The 16,996-nt window shown below is 46.3% G+C and overlaps 1 protein-coding gene across 1 annotated transcript in view; it reads left to right on the forward strand.

Moving 5' to 3' along the window:
• The first annotated feature begins 3,468 nt into the window (after window positions 1-3,468).
• ABHD17C (abhydrolase domain containing 17C) overlaps window positions 3,469-16,996 on the forward strand; it is a 59,760-nt gene continuing 46,232 nt past the window's right edge. The window contains exon 1 of the mRNA XM_023193399.1: window positions 3,469-4,369. Coding sequence (XP_023049167.1) covers window positions 3,777-4,369 — 593 coding nt within the window. The 5' untranslated portion in view covers window positions 3,469-3,776. The remainder of the gene's footprint in view (window positions 4,370-16,996) is intronic.

The raw sequence follows: 16,996 nt of genomic DNA on the forward strand, positions 1-16,996 counted from the left end.
AAATTCAGCGTGTAAAGGGCCAATATTAAGTAATAGAGATCAAGGTGTTTATAGTTGTGTGGAATATTGTTTAGTTCATCAATACTGGCTGGCTTGGCAGGATATAGAGTTATTCTAAGAGACAGATCATACAATGCACTTGTTGAGGGCAGGAGGAGCTGTGCATTAGCCACCTTTACATTCCCAAGTCAACTCCATGACTGACTCATGGTAAGTACCTAGCAGAGTAAATATGTTTGCTGACCTGAACTCAAAGTTAGACCTTTCTCTACTAAGATGATCAGAATGACATAGAAATTTAAGGCAGAGGTCCCCAAACCCTGGGCCGTGGACCTGTACTGGTCGGTGGCCTGTTAGGAACTGGGCCGCATAGCAGGATGTGGGTAGCTTGTGGGTGAGCATTACTGCCTGAGTTCCGCCCCCTGTCAAATCAGCGGCAGCATACCCTTCTCATAGGAGTGCAAACCCTATTGTGAACAGTGCATAGGAGGGATCTAGATTGCGTACTCCTTATGAGAATCTAACTAGTATTTTCACAGAAAAAAAAAATTGTCTTCCATGAAACCAGTCCCTGGTGCCAAAATGGTTGGGGACCATTGCTTTAAGGTCAAAGTGGACAACTGGTAATCCCCAATCTTCACATTTTATAGGGCAAATGCATTCTTTCTGTGCTGTATGTTAAAGTTTCCCAACCAATATGACAAGGCACACTAACACATTTGTTGTTAGAGATGTCAGATGTTAGAGACGTGCTGAGATATTCAACCTCTTATCCCCTGGGCAGCACATCTCATGTCAGTGGGCTACACAAACTCTACCACTGGCTATATGTGGCACGAGATAAGAAAGGTTGGCATATAATTTTAGCGTCTCAACTGAATGTTCACACAAACCTGAACCAACATGTTTTCCTGGGGAATAAGTGCTCTTGCAGCCCACCTCTGTGTAGCCTTGTAATAGAAAGAAAACAAAAGCCAGGCTTTTATTTATTTGCTTATGTATTTATATTATACTGAATCACACTCCACAAATCCTTTGTGGAATGAGATCAGGTATAAATAAACAAGTATCTAGCTTTTAAATTTTTCTAACAATGCTAACCTGCTGCCAGGCCATCTGAAATATAAAGACTGTCTTTTCCATCAGCAGCACAGAAGACAAGTACTTGAGACTCTCATCAATCCCCCCTTTCATGAACTAAAGGCTATTCAATTCTTATCAAAGGACAGGTGAGAGGAGTGGTATCTGAGAAAGACTGATTGAGGGGGCTGTTAGATACCCTTTCATCTCAGTTCCCAAAGTTCTATTCTTGTTCTGAATTAGATGAGGGACTAATGCACTCGACTATAACCTTAGCTCCCCATAGAAATATCACCACCGAACCAGGACGCAAGACTGTCTTCTTAGCTTTTATGAGGACTTGATTTTTTTAAAAGGCACATAAAAACTGTTTTGAATCTTCTGCTGATGTCCTAATTAGATTGTAAGGTATTTGAGAGCAGGGACTATTTTACTCACCTTGGTAATTCTAGCACCTAACACAGTGGATGCTGTGAGCACAGAAAACATTACATACATAAATGCTGAATACAATAAAGTGACCAAAGTATACCAATGCGTAGCAAATTAGAAAGTCTTTTTATTTTTTATTTATTTTTGAGACATAGTCTCACTCTGTCATGCAGGCTGGAGTGCAGTGGTGCAATCTCAGCTCACTGCAACCTCTGCCTCCTGGCTTCAAGTGATTCTCGTGCCTCAGCCTCCTGAGTAGCTGGGATTATAGGTGTGCGCCACCACGTCCGGCTAATTTTTGTATTTTTAGTAGAGATGGGGTTTCACTATGTTGGCCAGGTTGGTCTTGAACTTATGACCTCAAGTGATCCACCCGCCTCAGCATCCCAAAGTGGTGGGATTACAGGCGTAAGTCACTGTGCACAGCTGTATAAAGTTTTTTTTTTTTTTTTTTTTTCAAACCTGCAAAGCTAAAATTTGGCTTTATGTGAATAGTTTCACCAACTGTGAAAACCTTCAAAACCTTCAAATATGCAATCTGAACAGGCTTTGTTACCAGGTTTTTAAAAATCAAGTTTGAATAGTTCAAAAACAACTAAAATTGTTTTAGTGAAGAAATGGTCTTTTAAAACCCAGGTCCTGGCTGGGCAAGGTGCCATGTGCTGGTAGTCCCAGCTACTTGTAAGGCAGGCCGGAGGGTCATTTGAGCCCAGGAGTTGGGAGTCCAGCCTGGACACTAGAGTGAGACCCTGTCTCTTAAAAAAGAAAAAATTAAAAGCGAGGTCCTGAAGGTTAATGAAATCAGTATGGACAATTCATTTAGATGAGGGTGCTCAAAATACTCGTCCTGTAGAAAGCCACAACAAAAGGTAAAATTCTCAGGATATCTGTGAGTTAAAACAACAGATCCAGCATAGGGATTGTGCCAACCTCCCCGTCTTCAGCTGCCCTGCTGGCAGTCCAGGAAGGGTATCTCCTGTCAGTTCCTGAAAGGGAATTCTTCAGCTGCCATATCAGGCAGGAAAAAGGAAGTATAGAAGGCTCTGTGGAAATTGGCACCAGAGCACAGTTTCAAGGCACTGAGAGTTATATTTGAAAAATCATGTAAAGGTGGCTGCCAAGATTACAGTGGATTTAAAGCAGTATAAGAATCGTTCATGACTAAGACCACTTAAAAATCCTGGACCTGAAACAACTCCAGAGACACAAACACTGTAAAGGATACCTAGTATATACTTACTACCGGAAAATCTGCCATACGTGGGACTAGAAATGACAACCTCAACATGGTTTGTTGCTAAATACAGTACCCTCCTGTTCTGACAGCTGACTTGTATAGGTACAGAAATGTACTAAGGGTAAAACCATGCCCTTAGAAAGTAAACGCTGTTGCTATCTACACAGAAACAGCCTCTCCTAATAGGAAACACACTGATGACCGCCCTATCCCACAACCCCGGTACCCCTTACGGTGCCAAGAACTTTTGGTACTCAGCCGTTCAGAAAGCAGCACACACGAGAAAGCCAAATATTTCGGGTACATTCCAACTCTTGTCCACCCCTTAGTTGCGTTTTCAGTAGATTCCCAAGAACCTTCATCCACGGGAGAAACCTGGATTTGGGGGAGGGAATCCCAGGGGGAGGGGAGGGGAGCGGTCCACCCCGGGACACATGCACCCCCTCCAGGGTCCTCTCTGTGGATCCGCCCAGCTGTCCGGGGGCAGAGTCCCCAGCCCCGGCGCCCAGCTCCTCCGGGCCCCGGAGCCTCCTAGAAGTCCCCGTCGGCCGCAGGTCGAGAACATGCTTCTCAGGCCGGGGAAGGTGCCCGCGCCCTTGCCCGCGGAGCCCCGCCCCGATGCCCGGCCCTGCGCCGCGTCCCGGCGGGGGCGCCGCCGCGCGGTAACCCGGAAGTGGCGGCGGCGGCAGGCGTGCGGGAGCGGGAGCTGGAACGGGAGCGGGGGGGACGGCGCGCACGAGCCGGCCATGGCCGCCGCCGCCGGCTTTGTGTGCCGCGCGCGGGCCCAGGCCGCCCGCGCCTCGCCTGGGCTCCGGGCCCGCCGCTGACCCGCCCGGGCTCCGAGCGCCGCGCCCGCCGGGCCGGCCCCGCCTCCTGCCCTCCTTCGCCTCCGCCTCCTCCTGCCGCCGGGCGGGCGGGCTGCAGCCGCCCTCCGCGCTTGCCTGCCCGCTCCCTAGCCGCGCGCCTGCCCTCCGTCCTCCCGGGCCAGCCAGCCAGCCGGGCCGGCGGCGGGCACCAGGCCGTCCCGATGCCCGAGCCAGGCCCCAGGATGAACGGCTTCTCGCTGGGCGAGCTGTGCTGGCTCTTCTGCTGCCCGCCCTGCCCGAGCCGCATCGCCGCCAAGCTGGCCTTCCTGCCGCCCGAGCCCACCTACACTGTGCTGGCGCCGGAGCAGCGCGGCCCCGGCGCGCCCGCCCCGGCCCCGGCCCAAGCTGCCGCCGCCGCCGCCGCCGCAGCCCAGCCGGCACCGCAGCAGCCCGAGGAGGGCGCGGGCGCGGGGCCCGGCGCGTGCAGCCTGCACCTCAGCGAGCGCGCCGACTGGCAGTACTCGCAGCGCGAGCTGGACGCAGTCGAGGTCTTCTTCTCGCGCACAGCCCGGGACAACCGGCTCGGCTGCATGTTCGTGCGCTGCGCGCCCTCCAGCCGCTACACGCTGCTCTTCTCGCACGGCAACGCCGTGGACCTGGGCCAGATGTGCAGTTTCTACATCGGCCTCGGCTCGCGCATCAACTGCAACATCTTCTCCTACGACTACTCGGGCTACGGCGTCAGCTCGGGCAAGCCCTCGGAGAAGAACCTCTACGCCGACATCGACGCCGCGTGGCAGGCGCTGCGCACCCGGTGAGTCCGCCGAGTTCTCCAGTCCTGGCTTCCAGCTCTGGGGAGGCGGGGTGGAGGTCTCTTGGGGAACCTGGGGCGGCCTGCCGGGACAGGGGCCCCTCCTCCGGGACTGTAGGCCAGCAGAGAGCCCCCTGGCCGCCGTAAATTCGCTTTTCTTGTCTCTCCCTGGCCTGCTCCCACCTTCTCCAAAAGCCGCGCCAGCGTTCAGGTTCCTGGAGAGCTCGGACTCAGAGGATTTTTGCCGGCTTTGGCTCGCCTGGGTGCCGCCGGCCTACCGGCTGGCTCTTTTGTGGCTCCCGTCACCGCTAGTGGCAGCGTGTGGGTGCTTAAGTACCAGGCAGAAAGAAACAACTAGGTTTGTGTTTCGTTTGCACGAGCTGAAGTGACCTTGGGCAAGGCACATGGGTTTCTAGACCTCACTTTCCTTCCCTGTAAAGTCAGTGGGTGAGACAGGATGGCCTCTAAAAGACTTTCTGGTTGTAAAGTGCCGGCAGGACAATGTCTGGGCAGCCTTGGAGGCAGCTGGAGGGTCTGGTGGAGCGGGGAGTTTGCCTCCTGGTGGGGCAGAGTAGTGGCACTGTGGGGCAGGAAGTTAGCTGGTAGCTATGGGCCTGGCACCTTCCACACTGCCTCCATAACAGCCCAGGATAAGTTCGAATCCTGCAGGGGCTGGGAAGTCTCTGACCTTGAATTAGCATTCACAGAAGGACTGAAAAGTGTTTAGGGTGGGCCATCTGTGAGCCAGGCACTGGGGGCATGGTTTAGGGGTTAGACCTGGTTGTTTTATAACAAGCAAACCAAAAACCTGACTTTTATTCACAATTAGACAAAAGTCTGATACGTGGGCAGGTCATGTTACCTGTTTGTGCTCCCGTTTGGGTATCTGTGACCTTTCCGACCTGCCTCATAGCAGTGATGACATGGCACATGGCCTGAGGCCATGTCTGTGGTGAGATTTGATTTCTTCAGATGAAAGAGTCCCCAGAAGAAGTACACCAGGCATTATTGTCGCCATGGACCCTTCTATAGTTTTTATCTAAAACCTGTTTGCTTGGCTTATGCACATCACCAACGTTAATGATCTTTTTTTTTTCATTCGTACTCAAGCATATGTTCCTAAGTGACTCCTTGCCTGTCTGGGAAAATGGCTTGTCCAATAGGGAAGTACTTAGTATTTGCTGTATGTTGCATGTTTATGCCCTCCTGAAGTCCTGAAGGGGATGCCCTCATTGGGATTATAGCTTTTCGAAAGTGGCTTAGGTAGATGAGAATGTATCATGTGCAGATGCATTGGGTCAGACTCTGTAAGTAGTTAAAAGCCACCTGTTCCAGTAAAGGGTTTCAAAAGTATGTGTCACACACAGTCGATAGCTTGCTAGAATTTGCTGTTGGCAAAGGTATTAAAAATAAGCTTGGCATTAGATCTTTAAAATTTGAAACATGAAAATGCTACCTTGAGTAGATTTTTAAAGAATTTCCATAGAACATTGGTCCTGTGTGTGCATGTTTGCATTACAGCGAAAGCCTTTCACGCGACTGGCCCTTTGCCCCAAATATACAGGTGTGTCTGTGTTACAGCAGACGTGGAGCGTAGTTATTTCCTGGAGACTTTTTTTTTTTTTTTGGTCATATTTAGTTGAATTAAGGGGCGTCGTTTTGAATAATGTTGAATTATCTGATGGTGTATCAGTTGAATTAAGGGGAATTGTTTTGGATAATTTTGAATTATCTGATGGTATGTCTAAAGATTGCCCATGATTTATTTAATGTTATACCACAACTCATATCTAAGTTAATTTATTCACCTGTAAAATAGGTTAGAATTTAAAGGCTGCATGCGAAGCTTAGAATTTGAAGGAACCTTACAAATCCTCATGTCTTGTGCTTTTCAAACTGTTTTGACGGTAACCTCACAGTAAGAAACACATTTTACATTTTCATCAAGCACATATACACGTCTGTATCTACATACCTGAAGCTAATGCTTCACAAAACAATAATTTTTCTATGGACAACACATGTAGCAGAATATGTTATTTTATTTCACTGTATTTTTTTTTTTTTTGAGACGGAATCTGGCTCAGTCGCCCAGGCAGGAGTGCAGTGGCGCCATCTTGGCTCACTGCAAGCTCCCCCTCACGAGTTCACACCATTCTCCTGCCTCAACCTCCCGAGTAGCTGGAACTACAGGCGCCTGCCACGACGCCCGGCTAATTTTTTGTGTTTTTAGCAGAGGCGGAGTTTCACCGTGTTAGCCAGGATGGTCTCGATCTCCTGACTTCGTGATCCTCCTGCCTCAGCCTTCCAAAGTGCTGGGATTACAGGTGTGAGCCACCATGCCCAGCCTATTTCACTTTTATAAAAAAAGAAAAAAGAATGATGGTTGTGAATTGCTAAATTTATTTCCCAACTCATGTATGGACACTGCTCATGTTCACCCAGCTCATCTGACAGGAGGATAGTCTAGCGGCAAATCAGCAGTAGGTCTCTTGACTACCAGTTTAGTACTCTTGCCACGGCACCATTGCTACGGTTGTCATATTTATCAGATTCTTCAAGAGGTGCATTTATGTGTCTTGGTTATTCTGCTGACTTAGGAGTTACCTAATTCCGAAGCCAGTCAGCCCCTCAACCACTTTCTTGTTGCTGTTCAGTATGATTCTTCTGCTCTAACTTGCCTGGAACATACCCTATTCTCTGTTCTTTTACAGCTTAATTCAGGTCAGTGCATGGCAGGAATGCCTTCCATCCCATGTACCCATTCTTTTGTTACTGGGTGAGACTCTGTTTTCCACCGGCCATCCCCCATGTCTTCCTTGGGAATCTTTATCTTTCCTGTCCTCCTAGTTAACCATACTCCCCAGGACACTGATTGGAGAACTTGCCTTGTTCTGAGTCATCTCCGTCTCTGTACTTAGATTATTCCCCCAGGAGGACTGTAAGGTGGTGAAGTGCCTTGCAGGCCCCAAAGCCCCACACTCAGGACTTTGCTCCACTCTTCTGCTCACACCTCGCCTTTTGTATCTGCTCTTCTCCTGTGCTAGGAACAATGGATCCTGACTGGATCTCAATTGGATTAGGACACTCTTTGTGTTCCCTGTGCACCTGGTACTTGGCCCCTTTGCTTGAGTTATCACAGTGTTGCTATATCTGTTATTTAACTGTATCTCCACTAAACTGAAAGATCTCTGAGGGCAGGGACACTATGTCTTCTCTATTCCTGACAGTTGGCACAGTGTCTTAAAATAATAGGCACTCATTGGTATTTGTTGAGTGAATTGCACATAGTGGGTGCCCCATAAATAAGTGGGGTAAATTTAATTTTTCCTAAGTTGGACTCTTAGAGGTACTTGGATCTTATTTTATCTTCAGGGTTTAATATCCACAGGTACAACCATAGACAAAAAAAGGGCCAGATGTATTGGCTTGAGGCCTGATCCACTTTGTATTCATTGTATTGGTGTTCTTGTGACACTGAAAGGTCTGTATTGAAGAGAAAAACAATACTAACCCATCCTTTGTATGTCTCTACATCTTTTATCTCACTACCTATCTGTGCCAGCTCCTACGCATGCTAGAGTGAGCTGTCCAGCCCTCGAAACAGATGTAAATACTACCAGTATGCAGACCCCTTATGCTTGGATAAAGACAGTGAATCCCCTCAGATGATGAGTATTAAGATGGGCATGTAATCCAGAGTAAGGGTTTCAGGAGGAAGTAGATTTGGTAAGAAAGGTGGTTGTTGCCATTTGGCCAATAGATGATTATTTTAAACATCTGAAAAGTTACTGAAGAGAGTGTAGCGGAGAGGCAGGGTTTGAAGGAGCCAGCAGGAGTGGCTTGAACAATGAGGAGAGCTCATTGAGCATGATGGAGAGCCCCAAGATCAAGACTTGTTTTATGTTTGCATTACTGGTAAGTAATGTAAGTATGTTGTGAATACAAGCAATTGAGGGAATGAATTGAAATTACTTAGACGTATCTGTGGAAAGGACACTGAAAATCAGGGTCACCTTATTGGAGCATAGTGTTGTCACTTGAGTTGGGGAAGTGAAGTGATTAATCTGTGCAGGAAAGGCTGCCTGTTGGTTAAGGTATGAGTAGGCAGATTCAGCCTCCTCAACACACATCTTTCCAGGGGATTCTCTTAGGGCTGAGCAGTTTTAGACTGTGTGTGCACAAGTGGCAGCATGACTCAAGAGACAGTGAATCAGACTGATTTGAAACTATAAACCCAAACAAGCAAATAGCCCAAAGAATGAGGTGTAAAGGAGGCAGAGTATTTTAGCTGAAATATTTTAATGGAGAAACAGGAGAGTGAGACCTTTGTAACTCAGTTTGTTATCGGTGTTTGCTGATGCCATCCACAGAAGTCGTCTTTGATCCTTCTTTTTGATGCTGGTGACAAAAGCTGTGGAGGAGAGAGGCATTTGGTAATGTAGGCAGAGAAACGTTGATACAGTCAGAGAAAGCAGATGCAGAGAGAAGAAAATAAATAAGACTTTTCAGTGCCTTTCGTACAAAAGGCAAATTACAAAAGATTTAATATTTCGTTTATTCCTTCATTTGACCAGTAAACTATTAAACATAGGCTGGGTGTGGTGGCTCATGCCTGGAAACCCAGCAGTTTGGGAGGCCCAGGCAGGAGCCCAGGAGTTCAAGACCAGCCTGGGCAACATAGTTAGGACCCCATTCTCTACAAAAAATTTGTAAAAGTAGCCAGGTATGGTGGTGTGTGCCTGTAGTTCCAGCTACTCAGGAGGCTGAGGTGGGAGGGTTGTCTGAGCCCCAGAGTTTGAGGCTGCAGTGAGCCGTGAGTGCGCCACTGCTCTCCAGCCTGGGCAACAGAGCGAGACCCGGTCTCAAAAAACAAAACAAACAAAAAAACCCAAACTGTTAAACACACATTTATTTATGCTCTGCTTGTGCCAGACCCTGTACTACATATTCTTGAAGTATCGTTAATCGCAAGCTGTTTCTTTTTGTTGTAAAAGGATGAAATAGATTTCAGAGGCATTTTGAATATGTAACTATGATTTGCTGTTTTATAACTTTTGTGTCGGTGATTCACAGGATCCATAATTGGAAAATCCATGTCACAGCAAAACTGTAGTGGCATCCTCTGAGGTCGTGGAACCCTTGAAAAACACCTTCTGTTGGTTGTGAATGGTGTTCATGGCCAGCGGTCCCAGGGTGGAATTCTCCTTGCGTAGCATGTTACTTTCCTGGGCATGTTGAAGTTAATAACCTAACTTCTTTGTTCTCAGTGTTTTCAGAGGGAATACTACGATGCCATTAAGGGAAGAAAGCTTAGAATTTCTGCTTGAGTTTGACTGATTAGGGAACAGAAAAACAGAAATGTGTCAGGCGTGGTGGCTCACACCTGTAATACCAGCACTTTGGGAGGCTGAGGCGGGCGGATCACTTGAGGTCAGGAGTTTGAGACCAGCCTGGCCAACATGGTGAAACCGCATCCCTACTAAAAATACAAAAATTAGCTGGGTGTGGTGGCAGGCACCTATAATCCCAGCTACTCAAGAGACTGAGGCATGAGAATGGCTTGAACCCAGGAGGCAGAGGTTGCAGTGAGCCGAGATTACGCCACTGCACTCCAGCCTGGGCGACAGAGCAAGACTCCATCTCAAAAAAATAAAAGAGAAAAAAGAAAAACAGAAATGTTATGAATACTGTTTGACCTAAGGGGAAAGCACAGTGATCTTTCTAGAAAGGAAATAGAATGTTGGCTTGCAATTCAAGGCAGCCAGTATGTGAACAGGAAGAATGTAACTCTTAAGAACAGACCTGTTGAAATTGAAGTAGGCACAGTCCATTTTGGGAATCCACTCAGAGCCCTTCTCTTTGGTCCATCTTCAGCCTGCTTCCAAGTGCTCTTTTGCCATACCTGGCTCTTCCGGCTTGCTTCGCGGTGTGGTTCTGCAGGTTTTCTCTCTTTATCAGTACCAGAATCTGAGCTCTCACTCTCCTCTCACCACAATTTTCTTACCCATGGTTCTGTTTTGAGGGGCCTTGCTTTTCCCTGGTAATCCAGTTGCAAAAGATGTGGCAGATGACTTCATTTTCTGTGTTAATGGGCAATAACTCCTTAATGTGTTCTTTTCCGAGCACAGTTGTTTTCATTTAGGGCACTCTTAGAGGCTCCGTCTTCTCTAAAATTCAGTCTTAGGTCAGGCACGGTGACACAGCCTCACTGAGACCTCCCTGTAGTCTCAGCTACTGGGAGGCCGAGGTGGAAGGATTGCTTGAGCCCAGGAGTCTCAGACCAGCCTGGGCAACATAGTGAGACCTTGTCTCTACAAAAAATAAATTAGCTGGGCATGGTGGCTCATGCCTGTAATCTCTGACCCTAGGAGTTTGAGACCAGCCTGGGCAACATAGCAAGAACCTGTCTCCAAAAACCAAAATCAAGTCTTTTTTTTTTTTTTTTTTTTTTTTTTGAGACAGAGTCTCGCTCTGTCGCTCGGGCTGGAGTGCAGTGGCCGGATCTCAGCTCACTGCAAGCTCCGCCTCCCGCGTTTACGCCATTCTCCTGCCTCAGCCTCCCGAGTAGCTGGGACTACAGGCGCCAGCCACCTCGCCCGGCTAGCTTTTTGTATTTTTTAGTAGAGACGGGGTTTCACCGTGTTAGCCAGGATGGTCTCGATCTCCTGACCTCGTGATCCGCCCGTCTCAGCCTCCCAAAGTGCTGGGATTACAGGCTTGAGCCACCGCGCCCGGCCGCAAAATCAAGTCTTAAAACTCTAATGATGCCATGGCATATTGGTGTAAAAAGCATTTTTTCCCCCTGCGAAAGTCACTTAAATCATATGGTCCTGAGATTACTTAGAGCTTCCCTTTAAGGTCATTCCCTACCTTATATTACTGCTTCTATTCCTCACTCTGTCTCCAAATTTAGTAACAATTCTCTTCAGTGTTGATAATCCCACATAAGACTCCAAAATCTGGCTTTAGGAATTGCACTGTTCATTTTGATAGCAGCTTTACCCTCTGTACTGGATTTTGCTTAGGCTTGTGTTGAAACTAAATCTGCTCTACTTTAAGAAGCCTATGTACAGGAATCCAGAGTCTCAACACATACAGTTAGGAGATTATTATTTGGATAACAGAGTGATTTTTTTTTAGGGCTGCTTTAAATAATAGGCTTTCTAATTTTATCTAAAAGATGTGATTCAAAAAAGACAAACAAAACCTTTTGGACTAGGAAAATTAGTTCTGACTCTAGCACTCCCACTAATTCACTATGTCAGTTCTGCGCAGCTGTAACAGAAGACCTGCGAGTGGGTAGTTTATAAAGAAAGAGGTTTCTTTCCCAATTTCTGGAGGCTGGGAAATGCAAGATCGAGGCACTTGCATGTTTGGTGTCTGATGATGACTACTCTGCTTCCTGGCTGGCTTCTTGAACCAAAGGCGGGAGGAAGGCTCTTGCTCAAAGCCTTCCTCCAGAAAAGCCAAAGGACAAGCAAGGGAGGGGAGGGAGGCGCAGACTCCGTTTTTGATAAAGAAGCTTCTCTGAGATAAGGCATTATCTGTTCATAAGAGTGGAGTCCACATGGCCTGATCACCCATTAAGGGTCCCACCTCTTAATCCAGTTACCATGGCAATTAAATTTCAACATCAGTTTGGGAGGGCACAAGCATTCAAACCATAGCAGCCCTCTTAAACAAGACGCTTCACACTTTTGGGCTTCACATTCCACTGTTTGAAACCTGGAACAATAAAATGTCATCTAGCTGCATGACTTCTGAGGTGTCTTCTGGTAAGTCTGTGTTTTGTGACTTTTAGGGAAAGCACCTAATGTTTTTGAATTTGCTTTTTCTTGACTACATTGGGAAATACAGTGGATTCACTCTGGTGCAGTGGATCTCTACCTTAGCTGTACTTTAGAATCTCCTAGGTAGATTTTTTTTTTAAGTGTGCAGTCTATGTATATGAGTGTGTGTGTGTACACACACAGCCAGAGTTGAGACACACTAGCCTAGAAATGTCCAAGAGCCAGCGAGTATTTTAAGATCAGCCCCGATTATAATTTGTTAAGAGTTGAAAAAATGGAATGTTAGAAAAGATTTTTTACACATTTATATACAACGATCCCCCCTTACCTGTGGGGGATACATCCCAAGACCCCCAGTGGATGCCTGAACCCTGGAGAGTACCAAATCTGGTATACATTATGTTTTTTCCTATACGTACATATCTACAATAAAGTTTAATTTACAAAGTAGGCACAGTAAGAGATTATCAAGTAGGTAATAATAAAATAGAACAATTATACCAATACACTATAATTAAAGTTAAGTGAATGTGATCTCTGTCTCACAGGATATCTTGTTCTGTACCGTGGATAGCTGAAACTGTGGAAAGCAAAGCAGTGGATAAGGGGAGAGTGCTGTAGATGGTTTCAGATACAGATATTTGGTGGCCAGGAACCCACTAGAGTAAACCATGTGAAGGGGCAGTCGTTGAAAAGAAATCATCACATTCATATTTACAAGATTCCAGGGAGCCTGAAGCTCCTGCCCCGTTCCTCTCTCTCTCTCCAGCTGCCTCTCTCTGGGGTTGGCTCCTCTCATCTCCTGTCCACGTGCCTGTCCCATTGCTCTTTCTACACTCAAGCCTTTTCCCTCATTCACACTCGCTGCACATCACTGAGGCCCACCCCACCTAGCTTTGCTCTGACCTGGCTGCCTGCAGCTGGCCTCCTTCATGCGCTCAGTTCCCATCCTTGCTTTATCTGGTTGTACCCCCAGGTTAGTGAGGACTGGTGCTAAAGCATTGTAAGAAATGCAGCCACCTCCATGGAGCCTGCAGGAGGGTGCAGTCCTGAGAGAAGGGGGCTGTGGCTGGGTGAGCATGTGGACACCCCAGGATGCTGTCACTTCTGTGCCTCCTGAGTCAGGCTCCTGCCCCTCCTCTAGTTGTGGATGGAGGGTTGCATGGAATTGTCACTGCTCTCCACTGAGCTCCCTGTGTGACACAGAGCTCAGTCTGACAAGAGATCATCGACCTTGAAGAATAGACTACAATTAATTCCTTAAACCAGGTCTGTAGAGTGGTGACATCATTGCCTTTTTGAGACCACGTGTGTGTGGATGCCCATTGCAAGCCTGGAAGTGAAAGGCTATAGAAAAATAGGTCTGTTCCCTTTTGTTGCCTCTGCTGTCTCCTGTCCTGCAGCTGACACACCATCCACCATGGGGCTATGGGACTGCTGATGAGAAGTGATCTGTGGTGCAGACATAATTCTGAACAGCCTGTGGGGCAGCAGAGGTCAGGCCAGGCATCAGGTGAAGAAGGCAGGAGAAAAGAGGCAAGAGAGGGAAGATGGCCAAAACTTGATGGTGCCAGCGGACTTCTATGTGACTTGGGTTGGAGGTTCCTGGCGTGAAATGGTTTAATGATTTAATTCTTCATTTAGAGGGTTTACAACCGGAACTGATTCTGGGTCTTATGTCAGAGTCACATGGGCAAGGTTGTCTCAAGGGTAACCTGGGGAGAAATGTTCCCTGCAGTTCTGAGCTCCTTATGATTTGTGTGTGTGTGTGTGTGTGTGTGTGGTTATGAGCATAGATGTTAGAGTTCAACAGACCTGATTTTAGGTCCTGCCTGTGATTAGCGGCTTGACCTCAGGCAAGTTTTCTACCATTTGGAGCCTCAGTTAAAATGATGATAATGGTTACAATAGCTGCAACCACCTTGTCAGGTGCTTAACACAGTGCTTTCCACATAGTAAGAGGATGGTGTCGTTTAGGATTATTGATAAAATTGCTATAATAACCAAATGCTCAGATCATGCTGAAAACTAGGTGCTTAGATCAGAAGGAGTGTTAAAGAAATTGCTTCTTGTCCCACTTTGTGTAGATACAAATACCCAGGTCAAGCCTAGCTTGGTGGGTGTGGAAGTGGAGGAACAGTAAAGGTGTTTTAGTTTTATTTGTAGCTAAGGGAAACGTCTCTTTGGAATTGTGGCCTCAAGAGCTTTGGAGAGTAGTATGCATTAGTATTTTAAATCTGATAGCATTTCATCTACCTAGGTGTTTATATCCCCTAGGGAGATCTTTAAAGGCGAGGAAACCCTACCTGTAATCCAACACCTACAATTACTTTGCAAACCATTTCTGGTTTGCTCCCTCCACTTTGCAGTTCCCGGGCTTAGCTTTTTGGAGCTGGGCAGGAATCAGAGACCTCTCTAAGCAGAGTTAGGGATGGCAAGGACCAGAAGGCAAAAGCTTGTATTGTGTGCACCATTCAAGATGTTCTGGTTGCTCTTTACTTATGGGACGATCCTTAATAGATAGAGTTAACCTTCCCTTTTCCTAGTTGGCCAGGGGACCTGAACAGCAAGCTTCCTTTTAAAATATGAATGCTCCCATAATGCCTTGCGCCTCAGATTCATGTGGCGTTTTCATTGCTCTGTGTAATGGAGCTCATTGATAACTCCCACAGTATTGATTCACTTAAGAGTGTTAAAGGACCACGGCTCCATGGTGAAATTGGAAACCTCTGTTTTCCAGGAAGTCTAGGTCATTCAGATTCAGTGCTCAGACTATTAGTTAACCATTGTATGTCAATTACTTGCCGAATCGCGGAGAGGAGCCTAACCTCAAGCTTACTTGTTAACAGAGCACTGTTTAAATTTCCAAAGGAAAAATGAGCAAAGAGAACCACCAGTACTGATGATTAGTTTGCTCCTTCACTTTACATTTTTTAATGGTTACAGTGAAATCTGGGCAGTTACTTTGGGGGAAAAATGTAAAGGAGCCTGTGTTCAAAATATATCCACAAAAAGTGAGTTTCCAGATGTTAAATATAAATCTACTAGCTAAAATCTCCGTAATTATGATTGATAATCAGATGAGAATTCTTACCTAATCTCAGACTGTTTTTAGAGATTGTCATGGACATAACTAAACCCTGTGCAGGGATGATTATATGGCCTGCAAAGGTCTATGATACCAGAACATGATTTTTGTGTGCTGATCTCACTTAAATAATTTGATTTATCCCTATTGTCAGAAATAACTCAAGGGTATTTCAGTTTCTCTAGTTTTGATTGTTGTCGTGATGTTTAACTATCACCATTGTCCTTATAATGTGTAAACTTTATACTATTTTAATTTTAATATAACTATTAGGAAAGGACGATTTGCATGCTAATCACTTTGAAACTTGTTTTATAGTGTACAACTAGACTGGATAAAATAAGTACGTTAAAAAATGAACATGCCATTGTAGAGGCCAAGGGAAAACTTCTTTGTGTGCTGAGGGTTTGCTGAAAAACCACTTGATAAAAAGCAGATTAATAGGAGAAATGGCATATAAATCTGTGTGCACAGGGGAAAAATTACAGAATACCCAATATCCTGAGGGGGTGCATATTCTTATATGCCCTACTTCTTAGGGGAAAGGGAAGTGGGAAAGTGTGGATGATTTTAGAGGGATGGTAAATGATTTTTAGGGGAATTTAATGGACTTGAAGAACATACAGTGGCCTGAGATAAAGTCTGTTGGATCCGCAGGGCAGACAGCGGTTTGTGACAAAAGTCTGTCTAGGTATGTTGACAGACTGCAGTCTTTCTTCCTGCAGTAGTGCGGTAGGAGTTCAGTTAATAAAAACTTACAGAAGGCACCAGAAGTCATTGTTTTCTTCTTTGGTGGATCTAGATCAGGGGTGTCCAATCTTTTGGCTTCCCTGGGCCACATTGGAAGAAGAATTGTCTTGGGCCACACATGAAATATACTAATACTCGCAATAGCTGATGAGCCCCCCCACAAAAAAGCGCAAAAAAATCTCACAATGTTTTAAGAAAGTTTACGAATTTGTGTTGGGCCACATCATCCAGAGCCATCCTGGGCCGAGGGTTGGACAAGCGTAATCTAGACTTAAGGCGGATAAGGGAACTTTAGAGAACAACTTCATGCTGTGGTTTGGGAGGGTCAGAGTTTTGGTAGGGAGGGGCAGAGAGATTTCCTGAGGCTTCTGCAGCTCAGCCTGTCAAAGTACTGTAGTTGGGGATATCCATTTTTGAGCCCCAACATCATCATATATTTAATTGGAATAAATTAGTTTTGTGTACTAAAAATTCCAAGAAAACCGTAAAAAGCCTAAGAAGATATTAAACTAAAAATATACATGGTTTCCAATTCCTGTTTCCATCCCTGAAGCTGGGTGGGAGCTTGCAGTGCAAGGGTTCCAGCTGCCTCTGGCTGCGCTCACGGGACAGTCCTTCCACGCCTGGGCCCCGGGCACTGTCAACACAGCTCTTCATGCTTCTCTCTCTCTCTTCCTTTTATCCAGGCTCCAAGTCACAGAGTCCTCTGTGAAATGGGAGCCATTGGAGGGTTTTGGGTGGAGATGTGACATGATTTGACTTAGGTTTCAGAAGGATCATTCTGTGTTAATGACAAATTGGAGGAGCTGATATGTCAAGGGAGGAAGGCAAGAGACCAATTAGGATTCAAATGCAGTAGTTTAGATGAGAGATGCTGGTGGCTTGGACCAGAGTGTTAGCAACAGTGGTGGTGAGATTTTGGATGTATTTTAAAGGCAGAACGAACAACAGTTATTTGCTGATGCAGAGTGGGGAAGGGGAGTGTCAAGGATAACGCCA

This window comes from Piliocolobus tephrosceles, chromosome 6 (assembly GCF_002776525.5).
Source record: "Piliocolobus tephrosceles isolate RC106 chromosome 6, ASM277652v3, whole genome shotgun sequence".
Classification (NCBI taxonomy): domain Eukaryota; kingdom Metazoa; phylum Chordata; class Mammalia; order Primates; family Cercopithecidae; genus Piliocolobus; species Piliocolobus tephrosceles.